This window comes from Tinamus guttatus, unplaced genomic scaffold, assembly GCF_059628265.1.
Source record: "Tinamus guttatus ecotype Peru unplaced genomic scaffold, ASM5962826v1 Tinamus_guttatus_pri_ptg000226l, whole genome shotgun sequence".
Taxonomy (NCBI): domain Eukaryota; kingdom Metazoa; phylum Chordata; class Aves; order Tinamiformes; family Tinamidae; genus Tinamus; species Tinamus guttatus.
The window spans coordinates 924,575-937,191 of NW_028288760.1; the positions used below are offsets into that span (position 1 = coordinate 924,575).

The 12,617-nt window shown below is 59.4% G+C and overlaps 1 protein-coding gene across 7 annotated transcripts in view; it reads left to right on the plus strand.

The window, feature by feature from the left end:
• The first annotated feature begins 12,285 nt into the window (after positions 1–12,285).
• The window catches only part of FUBP3 (far upstream element binding protein 3), a 37,209-nt gene continuing 36,877 nt past the window's right edge, over positions 12,286–12,617 (plus strand). For all 7 annotated transcript variants that reach the window (XM_088525269.1, XM_088525272.1, XM_088525271.1 and 4 more), the window contains exon 1: positions 12,286–12,375. In XM_088525269.1, the coding sequence (XP_088381395.1) occupies positions 12,289–12,375 (87 nt within the window). In that variant the 5' untranslated portion in view covers positions 12,286–12,288. The remainder of the gene's footprint in view (positions 12,376–12,617) is intronic.

The window sequence follows — 12,617 nt, forward strand, 5'->3', positions numbered from 1 at the left end:
ACATGTTATTTTCCCAGCTTGGATGTTACTTTCCCTGCTATTACTGGCAGCTACCATCTTGGGAGGAGAAAGCAGCAGAGGGTTGTCAGGCAAGGAAACAGAAATGGTTTTCTGGGCTGGTGGAGCCTGTCTGACCCCCACGGGGTGGAGGAAGGGAGGGATGCTGTGAGAACCGCCTGGTTTTGTACGTCCTGTTGCTCTCTACTGCTTGAAGTGAGAACTTTGGGACTGCATGTTACAGAGCACACATAGCACGTAAGAGTTCAGGAACCTACGTATGGCTGAGCTTTGCTTTCCTCCTCGCATTGCTGTACATTTGTGCTGTGTTTCTCCTCCCTACTTTATGGCCTGCTGTCAGTACCGGGTGCATTTCTGCTGTTGTATGGAGCCCCAGGGCCCATTACCCCCTTTGGCAGAGCCTGTTCCTCAGGGATGTCTCTGTTGCAGTCTCCCCCAGGGGTTTCTTTGCTTATTTGCTGGTTGCTTTTTTCCTTTGAGCCGTCGGTTGTCACATCCAAGCTAGACAGCAAGAGCTTCCCCAAAGGCTGCAAAGGGCCCTTCAGGTGCTGAGGGTGGGTAAGGAGCCCACCTGAACTCCTGATTTCTCCTGGGCTGATCCACCAGCAGGAAATCCTTGCAGAAAGTGTGGCTACACTTGGAAATCCTGGGTGACCATCTTCCCAAATCCACGCAGCAGGTGTGCTCCAGGGTGGAAAAAAGCATTGCACAAGCAAGGTTCCCAAAGCGCCAGGTAAAGCTCCAGCAGAAGTATTGGGGGAAGATCTTTCTTGCTTCCTGCACCAGCCACTCAGGTTGGTAGCGACAACAAGGCACCGTGTGGAACAGGCTGCCCAGAGAGGTGGTGGAGTCTCCTTCTCTGGAGATCTTCAAACCCGCTTGTACGCAGCCCTGTGCCGCGTGCTCTACGTGACCCTGTGTGTGCAGGGCGGTTGAACTAGATGATCTCTAGAGGTCCCTTCCAACCTTAAGCATTCTATGACTCTATGTGTGGCATACAGGCCCCAAGAACAGACACCATCTCCTGGGATTTTTCATATCCTGGGCAGATCTGTGTCCTGGGAGAGCCTGTGGGAAAGGGATCTGCAGCCATCCTGGCTCACTGCTGTGCTTCAAAGCTCAGTGCCTTGCTGGCAGGATACCTGCCTACCCCTTACGGCATCTTTACCCCATAGCCTGAGTCACAGGCTGGCAGAGCTGGAGGTGACGAGTGGCCAGGAGCGCCGCGGCCGCGGGCCATGCTGCGGGGCTGATCTGCAGGCCTCGCAGGGAAGGGCTCGTCCGGGGTCACGGCGGTCGATATCTCATCTGCAGGCTCTCCTAGCGGAAGAGATAGTATATTGGAACATGGTAATGGGCCTTGTCTAGTGGAAAAGGCTAATCTTCCCCAGCTGTACGGGATCTCCGCAGGTGTCCTTCGGCTCTCCCTGCGTTGCCACCAGCCCTGCAGCAAGCCAAGGAGCAGGCACGTTTCTTTAAAGCCGCAGCAGTGCTATTTACTGCCAGGCTCTCCCAGCTGGGGCTGGATGAAGGCTCTCCTCTTCCCAGCGGTTTTCCGTGAGCTGGGCCTTTTGTCCTGCAAAGCCTTTCTTGGGCACTGCCAAAACGCAGGCAAAATAGAGATGAGGGAAAACTGCCTTCGTGCCAGCCTCGTGGCCTGCAGAGCACTTTCCATATCTTCCATGCGCAGGATGTGCATCCCATAGCCCAGCTGCAGCATCTCTGCCATGCACATGCACCAAGGGTGGCTGCAGCAGCTTGGGTTTGCCCTCCTTGGCTCCAGCTGGGCTCCCACCGCCCATCCCCGCTGCCCCCGGCCTCCAAGCAGGGAAGGTGAGATCTCCTCCAGGTCTTTGCTGCGCCAGAGATGGATGTGGTCCCTAAGGGGGCCACTTGCAAGGGAAAGAAAAGAGGAGAGAAGCTGCAAACCAGCAAAGTGAGGGGCAAATCTCCCCTTCCTCTGCCCAACCGGCCTTACCTGCCCAGGTCATTTTTGCATGTGGCCACACAAGCCTGTTCTTTCCAAGCTGCCATCGCCTGCTGGAGCCTGCTGCATCACTGTGGTGAAATCAGTGTCCCCATTTCTCTAGAGATGCAGGTAATTACGGGGTTTAAGGTATAATATGCACATGGATTTTATAGCAGGCGTTGTTCTTGAACAGCTCAGGGCAACGTGTGGGTTTGGACAACGCGTCTGGGAGGTTGGACGTGGCCACAGATGTGGGATACACAGAGCCCGAATGTGGCTGGCACCACGGGACAGAGGGTGCAGGAGCTGCAGCGAGAGGGGCTCAGGGCTGGGGGGACCAAGGGGCTCAGCCGGGGCCACCCATGGGACCGGGCATCCTCTGTGACACTCCTGAGCCACCTCCGTGTGGCCAAGTCTCTTTTGGGTCATGCCAGAGGTCCTCTTGGTTTTCTGTGGGGCAGGGACTGCGACACACAATACAATAAATAATAGATGGGTGTTACAGGAAAAATCTCAGGGGATAAAAGTAGCACTTCATTTCGCTGGGTAGAAAACGGGAAGCAAAAGGGACAGCAGGAGGGAGGTGGGGAGGTCAGGTCCTCCAGGCCCAGGACACCTGGGCCATGTCCTACGGGACTCCGTCCCTGTCACTTGTCCTCCCTGGCACTTGGTTTGCCCATCTGTGAGGGCTGTGGGAGGGGACCTCAACCTACCTTTTCTAAAGGAGAGGAAGGAAATCCTTTTGTTGAGCTACCAAATATGTAATTTTGAGCTGACAGCGATCCCCAGGGCTCAAGGACTGTGACACAACTGCAAGGTCCTCAGGCCAGGTGGGGACCTGTGGCAGCAGGATGGGCCGTGGTGACACAGGGCAGCCGCGGGGCTGGCGTTTCCCATGGCAGAGCCGCCTCCAGCGGCGGCGGATTTGCCAGGAATCGAGCAAGTCCGCGTCAAAAAGCCTTTGGTCCCATTAGCCTTTGGAAACTCAGCTCCCCACGGTTAAAGGGAGCGGGAAAGGCGCCCCTGGGCGCTGCTCCCGGGTCACGGGGTGGCAGCGGCGCGCGGTTATTAAGTGTTTATGCCCTTCCCAGGGACAGGCATTCCCCCGGTGTGGTTGGGAGCCGTCGGGCGCGAGCTTCCCAGGCAAGGGGGGAGATGGCCGCCTTTGTAAAGCCCTTAACAAGGTGGCTTTGTGTCCGCCGTGAGCAAGAGCCGCTCTTGCTCCTTGCCCGGGAGCTCCCCGACGGCGGCGCGCGGTCCCTCAAAGCCAGCTTTATGCTCCCGCCGCGGATCACAGGGACACAAGGGCCCTTCTGCTCGCCCGGGACAAAAGGCTGCCCTGGGGGGACAGAGCGTTGAAGCCCGGCCGGCCCCGGTGGGGGGAGATCGGGGATGGACGGAGCGGCCATCCGCGTGCCCCTCCGGAGCCCATCTGGTCACTGCGGCGCGGGCAGCAACCGGTTGATGCTCAGGGAGGGCTACGGCCACCGGACAGGGGTGGCACAGGTAGGTTTGGTTGGTACTCGGGTCTCGGGGAGGTGGTGCCGGGCGTTAAATGCGCACGGTGCCAAGGCCGACCCAACCAGAGGGGCTGCCTCCAGAGCAGAACAGGACAGCGCATGAGCGATGATCATTATGAGGAACCTCGTGGTAGTGGCACAGGCCTGGAAGTGTCTCCCTATGCATCTCCATGTTTGGCAACGGGGCTGCCCTCGCTGGCCACCTCTCCGTTCCCCGGGAGCCTCCGCTCGCTTTGGCAACTTTTGCTCTTTGCTGCAAGTGCCCCACGTCGTCCCCTCTCACCCTCAGCCATCTGCCTCCGCATCCTTCCTCCCAGCCCGGATTTACCGCCGTGCCTCAAGCCCGCGTCCCAGCGCCAGGGTCACCGTGTCACGGCAGCCCCCATCGATTTGTTTTACCTCCCCATGGCTAAAGCACTTTGGCCCCGGGCCCGCGGCGTCGCATCAGGCCCGGCCTGGCCCCCTCGCCCAGCCCGGACCCCCGCCAGGACGGGCCCTACGGGCACGGGGCCGCGGGCGGGCGGCCAGCTGAGCCGCTGATCTCCGACCCCCGGGCCACCTAATGCATCTCCCTGGTTTAGCGGAATCGATATTTCCATAAAAGCGAGGAAGAAACCCCAGGTGGGGAGGCCCTGCTTGTTTGCAAAACCCCGCGGCTGGTTTAGTGCATTACCCTCATGGGCTCCCGGATGGGAACGGGCTGCCCCAGAGCCTTGGGGACACGAACGCAGGAGCTGGAGGGACATCAGTCCCAGCACGTGGGGAGCTGCTCTGCCACGGCAGCCGCGCGTTGACTTTGTGCACCTGAGCAGCGGGCTGCTAAAAGGAGGTCAGAGCAGGATGTCAACGTTCAACCTTCCTGGCAAGCAGCCTGGCGCGGTTTGGCTACCAGATGGAGATGCCCAAGACATCAGGGCTCTTGCGCCGATGTCCCCAGTTTGATTAGAGGAATCGAGGCAGAGGGAAGGGGACTGGCCCTCAAATACACAGCAGCCTGCAACGCACTGTGGCTTCAAAGCCTCCGCCGCTCGCCCAGCCATGGGCACCGCATTAACCATCATTAAATGGATGTGGCTATGGGTGCTGAACAGGGAGTGAGCTCGCTCGCCCTCCGGCTGGTTTGGACCTGGGATTTTAGTGTGTGCAAATGCAACGAGCGACAGCCCGGAGGTGGGAACTGTCCCCAGGCTCCTCGGGAAGGCTGGGGTGGGAGACGGCTCCTGCAGGTCCCAATTCCCGGGGCAAGGGTGGAGATGGTGGCGGTGCCACCTCCCTCACCTTGGGCCCAGCCAGCTGCACATGTGGTCACAGCAGGGCAGGCCCAGCCCGAGACGACCCCAGCAGGGACAGCATCGCTGGAACCGGAGGCACCAAGGCAGGTTTCTAAACATGCCAGGGAGCATCCCGGCTTCCCGGGTGCCACTGCAAGCACCGGGCACCCCGCGGGCCGCGGCTGCAGCGTCACCGTCTCACCAGGACGCAGCACCGGGGGCAGACACGAAGCAGCCCGGGGGTCCCAAGGAGAAAGCCGGGGGCTCTCGGCAGCTCTGCCTTTTGCTTTCAGCTTCCCCCTCTTGCTATTTATCGGTGACTTTTGTCCTTGGCCAGCTTAGCGGCTGAAAGGGGCTGTATTATAGCACACGTAGGCAGCTCCTGCGGGGAGAGGGCTGCGCTTTCTGCTCGAACAAAGCGCGGGTTGGCTAATTCCCCTCTCCTCCCGCGGCACCCGGGTCCCATCTGGTTGACATGGTTTGCTCCAGCATCTCCAGCTATTAAGCCCCCACTTGCCTGGGTGAATCGCCCTCGCTCCCCTCCCGCCCCACACCCTCGGCCCCTTGTCTTGTTTTATTTTTCATTTTCCCCAAAGCCAGGCAGGACTCGCCTAATAGAGTGATGTCAGATGTGTGCAAAACAGACCAATAAAACCTAATGCATCCCCCTCTTTGTCTGCCAGCCTCTCCAGTGCCAAACATTTTCCACTCAGAAAACCACTTAAAACACATCAGCAACAATCCCTCACAAAACAGCCACTTGTTGGCTAATTGTGCCGAGTACCTGCGTCCTCCACATTCGCTTTCGTGCCGGGGAGGGCCCAAGTCTGCCGGGATCAGTGCCCTGGGCTCCCCGTGGGAGCAGAGGGTCCTCAGCACCCGCCAGGATCGGTCCCTCCATTGCAGCCCCTGTCTGGGCAGGGATGTGGGATGGGGCCTTTCCCATCTCAGGGGCCGGTGTCCCAAGCAGGGCTCAGGCCACTGCTTATGGTTGGACTCAATGATCTCAAAGGTTTTTTCCAACCATAACAATTCTGTGGTTGTGGGAAGGCAGGATACGTCCACACGAGCACATGGAGCACGTAGAGCTGCTTCTTGTCATAATCAAGCGGCTGCTAACGCTGTTCCTGCCTGTAAATCAGTCCCACCAGTTGCTGGGGATGCCAAGACCAAGGAGAGAGGGCCAGAAAGTGCTGGGGGCACTCTGAGAACACTGACTTTTTGCTCGGGGTATTTTGTCAAGGTGATGGCTCTGGGTTCTGGAGGCCGGGGAGGGATGAAGTGTGGCTGGATTCCCCACAGGGGTGCCAGAAAGTTCCCTTATTCATCGGAAAATGGCTGGTGGGTCTCCACGCCTGGGAATCAGGAGGCATTCAGCGGTGATGGAGATGCAGGAGGGTTTTGGAGAGGCAGGTGAGGTTCACGTGAGAGATGATGGGTGGCCTGGGTTAGGAGTCCATGCTGGAAATAGGACAATGGAGCCTGAACTTGGACCCAGCGGAGAAGCATCCAAAAAAAGGCATGTAAAAATGCAGGTGCTCTCATGGAGCTGTGCTCATAGGAGCCCATACAAACCCCTGTGATCCGTGTGCTGTCCCCTGCGGCTGTAGGCATTGGCACGGGTGAACAGCCGCCGCAACAGCCGCCACAACAGCCGCTGCAGGTAGCCCTGCCCCAGAGCAGCCTTTCCCCACGCCGGCTGCACACCTGGGTGCTGGGGTAAGAAGGGGTTAAGCATAGCCGGCAGAAATCGCAGGATTACAGGTTTGTTGCTGGACTGTCCCATCTGTCACGAGCACAAAGACGAGCCCTGTCTCAGTCTGGGCTGTCAGCGAAGAGCCCACTACATTAGGACTCCATTAGGAGAGACTGGCGGTGGGAAATGGCAGCTGTCAGGGCACTATCATTTCTCCGGTAATTCCTCGGACTCGCTTCTCAGCTGCACTTAAATAGCAGGTCTACCTACTGGGCCAATTTTGCATTTTTCTTCCTCCCGCTGTTCTCGTGCTTTCTTTAAAGCCGCAGCGCTCGCGAAGCCGCCGCTCGGGCTGCGTGCGGCAGCCGGGCGGCATCGGCGCCTCCTGTGAGGACGAGGGTGACGGTTCAGAGCTTCGTGGGTGCGCGGGGAGCTGCCGCTGAGCTCGGCGATGGCACCGCTCCGTCCTGGTGGGCTGCTGGCCTGGCCCGACGGCAGCGTGACCTGGTGCTGGCCCAAAGATGCTCTGCGCTTGGTGCCCCCCTGGCCGGAGCAGGCACACGGCTCAGCCTGGGTATTCGAACAAGCTTGGGGTGCTGTTTTCTTCAGTGACTGAATCTGCCCGGTCTTTGGGCGTTTGCAGAGCGCCCCCAGGTTGGGCTCCGGGGCTGCCGATGAGCTACCATGGGGCACGGAGCTCCCCAGAGCGTGCATGGTGTCAGGGTAACTGTCCCTCATGTCACTGTCACGTCTCCCCTAGCAATAAAACCCAGGCCCGCGAGGTTTTATCATTGGCCAACAAGGCCTGGGAACAACGCGGCCCTGCAGGGAGCAGCGGCTGCAGGAGCAGCCTCGGGAAGCATCCGGGAATTCCCGCTACAACCACAGAGCCTCAGCCCGTACCCGGCACGGTCCCACCTCGCGCATCCCTGGGGACGTTACAGGCTGTGCTGGCCCTGCCGCGTGTCCCCAGCCCGGGAGCCGTCGCGGCGGCCGCGCTCCCCGCGGAGCCTCCAGTGCCGGCGGGCGATCCAAACAAACCCTTCCGCGGGTAAGTGCCTTGCAGCGGCGCTCGAAATAAATAACTAATTTCTCCCCTCCATGATCTCAAGGAGCCGGAGAGGCGTGAATAGCAGGGCCCGGTGTCGGGCTGACTGGACTCCCCGGTGCGGTAATTCCGAGGATGACAAACAGAAGCCAAAGGAAAATGTCGAAAAATGGGCACTTCCCGCAGCCCTGAGCAAAGGAGCTATTGCAGGGTTTGGAAATAACGAAGGCAAAAAGAGGGAGAGGGGGGAATTTTCTCATTGAGACCAAGTGAAGTGCCAAACAAGCTGCTATTATGGTGGCTTTGAGAGGCACAGGGAGGGGGCGTTCGGCAGGAGAGGAGAGAGGGCGCGAGGAAGGGAGAAGGAGGGGAAAAGGGGAAAGCGGGACGGGAAGGCTGGGAAGACGAGGGGGAAGCGAGGAGCGAGTGCGGGAGAAGTTGTGTGACGGTGGCACCGGCTCCTCTTCCCCTGCCCCGGGGCATCCTGCAACTCCCTGTGCGTCCTGGTGCCCGGCCACCCTCCACCCTCCCCACCTACCACCACCAAGAGGGAAAAAAGAAGAAAAAAACGATGACAGAAAGAAGGAAAACAAAATATCTACGGTTGTCGAGACAAGGGGAGAAAAATAGAGGCAAACATCCATAATTTTCTCTGTGGGGCTTTGCAGTAATTGAGCCATTTGGATAAAAATAAAGGCAGCAGGCCCTTTAGGTAAGAGGAGCTTTTGCAATCCAAGAAGCCGGAATTATGTGCCTTGTATCACTTGAAATCCCCCACCCCATGGCCCCCCTCCGCCTCCCCCACGCAACACAAACCACTTTCCCTTTTCTTCCTCTTCTTTTTTTTTTTCCTTCATTTTTTTTTCTTTTTTTAAGTACCCTGTCAAATGCCGTCCGACGAGAAGAGAATTTCAGCTGTCACAACTAATTTCAGAGCGTGTGAAGGTGTGTGTGTCTCGGGAGCGGGGGGAGCAGGGCCGGGGAGCTGCAGAATCACTCCTCCTCTTATTATTTTTTCCTTTCCTTCCCTCAAAAGGAAGATTTACATCAGAAATTTGTTTCTGGAAGTGTTTAAGGCCTGTCATTTCCTCCTTTCCAGCCTGATGTCTGCTTGCCGCCTCGCCTGGCTTTCTCCCCACTGTGGCCGAGTCCTTCCCGGCCCAGAGCACATCCCGGCTTTCGAGGAGCCCCCGATCCTGCCGTGGTCCCACCGCTGCTGTAGGAATCGCCTTCCCTTTCCGCTCAGGCCGGGCAGCTCCATCCCTCATCCTGCACAGGAGCTGAGCGCAGGGGGCACTCGCAGCTCTAGCTGTTGGTCCAGGCTGTTAAAACGCAGCTCTCAAAGCCAGCAAAGCAGCCCCAAGTGCAGCAATGCGCCTGGCAAAATCATTATTATATTTTTTAATTGCACCCTGGCACTGGAGACTTTAGGCTTCGTATTTCATAAGCCATTTTTCTGCCACCTTGAGGGCTGGAGAAGTTGTGGTTGCCTTGACCATTGGTGGTGATGCCAAGATGATGTAGATATACGCGTTCGCTTGCTTTAAAATCCTTCTTCCCCATCAGACCATATTCCTACTGCTATAATAAACAGTAATTTCGCTTAGGAAAGTGGTCTAAGCTTCTGAAAGGAAATTTTGGTAACCGGTAGGACCTCTGGAATGAGAGGACGTGACAGCCGGGAGACCGTGCATCCCTCAGTGATTCAGTCCTCCATACACGAAGGCTCCTGGAAGTTCACCAAGGTATTTCATCAGGCTCAGCAATTCCTTGCTACTAATGTAGGAGTAAATGATATGCATAAAACTGGAGACAGCCATAAGCAGCAAAGGAGGAAACCAACAGAACTTGAACAAATCATAGTTTGAATCTGGAATTTAATATTTTGCCCTGATAGCTCTGGGACACTGGGTCTCGATCTCGTGAAATCCACATCCTTTTGGGCTGCAGGGGCAGTGCAGGAAACCCAGACTTGCCATTTCCTTTGACTTAGCTGCAACAGACACACTCAGGCCTGACACAGTCCCACACGGGCTACATTAAACGAACAAGCGTGTAAAACACCCCAGGAATTACAGTGCTCCATGCTGCCGTCAAACAGGAGCTGCTATTTCGGGCTCACCTTGTAAACTCAGCCAAAAATAGCAAGTTTGCTGAGGGCTGTAATTTAGGAGATACCATCTCTCCCCTTTTCTGCATACGCACCTGGGTGGGGATATTTTAGGTCAAGGCCCCCGTGTTTCCAAGCCGGGGGTGCCGATCGACGCCGCATTCGCAGCTTTGGCCTCCCGGCACATTCAATGCTGGACTCACCCCCTCCCTTCGCTCTCTTTCCCCAGTCCCTCGTGCTCCTTGGGGACCCGAGGCCCTTTACGCTCCCCGGCTTATCTAATCCGTGCCCTTATCGCAGGCGGAGCCGCCGATGCCGCATGGCTGCAGGATACGGGGAGGCTCCGTCTCGCACCACGCGCTCCATGGCCGGATGGGACGCGTGCCCACGGAGCAGAGCGCGGGACGCGGGGACCCTGCGTCACCGCTGCGGGTCCTGTTCTGCAAGCAAAGCCCTCCACAACCGGCCCCAAGCGCCTCTGCAAGAGCTGGTGCAGCCCTCCCAAGGGAAACGGGATTCATTTTTGCATCTGCACGCTGGTGCTGCTCCATAGGAGCCACAATGATCCCAGACACGGCCAGGGCTACAGGAATTGTCCCGGTTTGCCAGGTGGCCGGGATCGCCCGCGCGCTGTGCACAGCAGTGCCCCGATCTAGGAAGGATCTTTACATGTTCTTTGCATGACGCCTCGACTAACTGGTCCTTGCATCATCCCCAGGCTCCCCACTCGCGCCTTGCAGGGGGAGGGTTTTGTGACTAAGAAATGAATCAGATCTTGGGGATTTGGCCCCAAGGATGTGGGTGGTGCGGAAACCTCTCGTGGAGCTCAGATTACTCTTGGACGAGGACGTTTAACAAAAACGGCGTTGCTCCCCGGGACTGGGTCCCTCCCGAGTGTAAAACGACACAAACACCGCGCGTGTTCGAGCAGATGGCAAAATTCCTCTGTGGACATAAACATCCACGGCCCGATCCTGCCTGGCTTGGGGCTGACAGAGGGACCCACCGTGACAGAAGGACCTGGCTTGCTGAGCCACCCGCCCCCACGCAACAGGTCTTATCCCCCCATAGGGCTCCCTATGGCGAGGTCGCCCCCCACCGTGGGGTTCCCCCCTGCCAAGGGGGTCCCCACAGCAAGACCCCGTCCCCCATGGTGCTCCCCGCACGTTGAGCTCCCCATAGCAAGGCTGTGCCCCCCCGTGCTCCCCATGGGGCTCTCGACAGCAAGGTCCTGCCCCCCCCTCATGATGCTCCCCCTCATGGGGCTCCCCCCAAGTTGGGCTCCCCATAGCGAGGTCCTGGCCCCCGAAATGCAGCTCCCCATAGGGAGCTCCTGCTGCCCCACGGGGCTCCCCCCGACACCATGGTGCTCCCCACAGTGAGGTCCTGCCCCCTGACATGGGTTGCCCCCCAACATGGAGCTCCCCCCCACAGGGAGCTCCTGCTGCCCCACGGAGCTCCCCCCAGCCCATAGCACTTCCATAGGGCTCCCCATAGTGCTCCCATAGGGCTCCCCATAAGGTTTCCATAGGGCTCCCCATAGTGCTCCCATAGGGTTCCCCATAGGGCTCCCCATAGCACTCCCATAGGGTTCCCATAGGGCTCCTATAGCGCTCCCATAGGGTTCCCCATAGGGCTCCCCATAGGGTTCCCACAGCGCTCCCATAGAGCTCCCCATAGGGCTTCCCATAGGGTTCCCACAGAGCTCCTATAGTGCTCCCATAGGGCTCCCATAGCGCTCCCATACGGTTCCCATAGGGTTCCCTATAGGGCTCCCCATAGGGTTCCCACAGGGCTCCCATAGGGTTCCCACAGGGCTCCCCATAGGGCTCCCCATAACGTTCCCATAGTGCTCCCATAGGGTTCCCCATAGCACTCCCATAGGGTTCCCATAGGGCTCCTATAGCGCTCCATAGGGTTCCCCATACGGCTCCCCATAGGGTTCCCACAGGGTTCCTACAGCGCTCCCATAGAGCTCCCTACAGGGCTCCCCATAGGGTTCCCATAGGGTTCCCATAGGGTTCCCTATAGGGCTCCCATAGGGTTCCCATAGGGCTCCCCATAGGGCTCCCCATAGAGCTCTCCATAGGGTTCCCACAGGGCTCCTATAGGGCTCCTATAGTGCTCCCATAGGGCTCCCATAGCACTCCCATACGGTTCCCATAGGGCTCCCATAGGGCTCCCCATAGGGCTCCCCATAGAGCTCTCCATAGGGTTCCCACAGGGCTCCTATAGGGCTCCTATAGTGCTCCCATAGGGCTCCCATTGCGCTCCCATACGGTTCCCATAGGGTTCCCACAGGGTTCCTATAGGGTTCCCTATAGGGTTCCCATAGCGTTCCCATACGGTTCCCATAGGGCTCCCTATAGGGCTCCCCATAGGGCTCCCCATAGGGCTCCCCATAGGGTTCCCATAGGGTTCCCATAGGGTCCCATAGGGCTCCCCGCGCTCCCTCTCGGCCCCCGCCCCGCGCTGCCGCCTGCACGTGAGGGTCCCGTGACGTCACCGCGCACCCCCAGCCCCGCCCCCCGCTGCCCTCCCCCGTCCCGCCGTCCCCCCTCCCCTCCCCGTGCCCAGGCCCCGTCCGCACTTCCGGCGGAAGCGGGGGGCTCTTTCCCTTTCCGGCAGCGGGGCCCGGCGGGCGGGCGCGCGGGCCATGGCGGAGCTGGCGCAGGGGCCGAGCGCGGCGCCCGCCGCCATCAAGGCCGAGGGCTTCGCGGACGCCCTGCACCGCGCGCGGCAGGTGGGCGCCGGCAGCGCCGCGGTCCTGTTCTCTAGGGGAAGCGCCGGAGCGTTACCTGCGCTCCGGGGCGGCCAGCGGGAGCCCTGGCGGGAGGGCGGGCTGGCCCGGCGGCAGCGGCGGGAGGGGCTCTGCGGCGGGGAGAGGCCCGCGCCCGGCGGGGCCCAGCGCGGGGCTCGCGGCTGGGCGCCCCGGGGTGCGGGAAGGGGCCGGGGGCGAGACGGAGCCGCCCGGCAGCCCCCGCG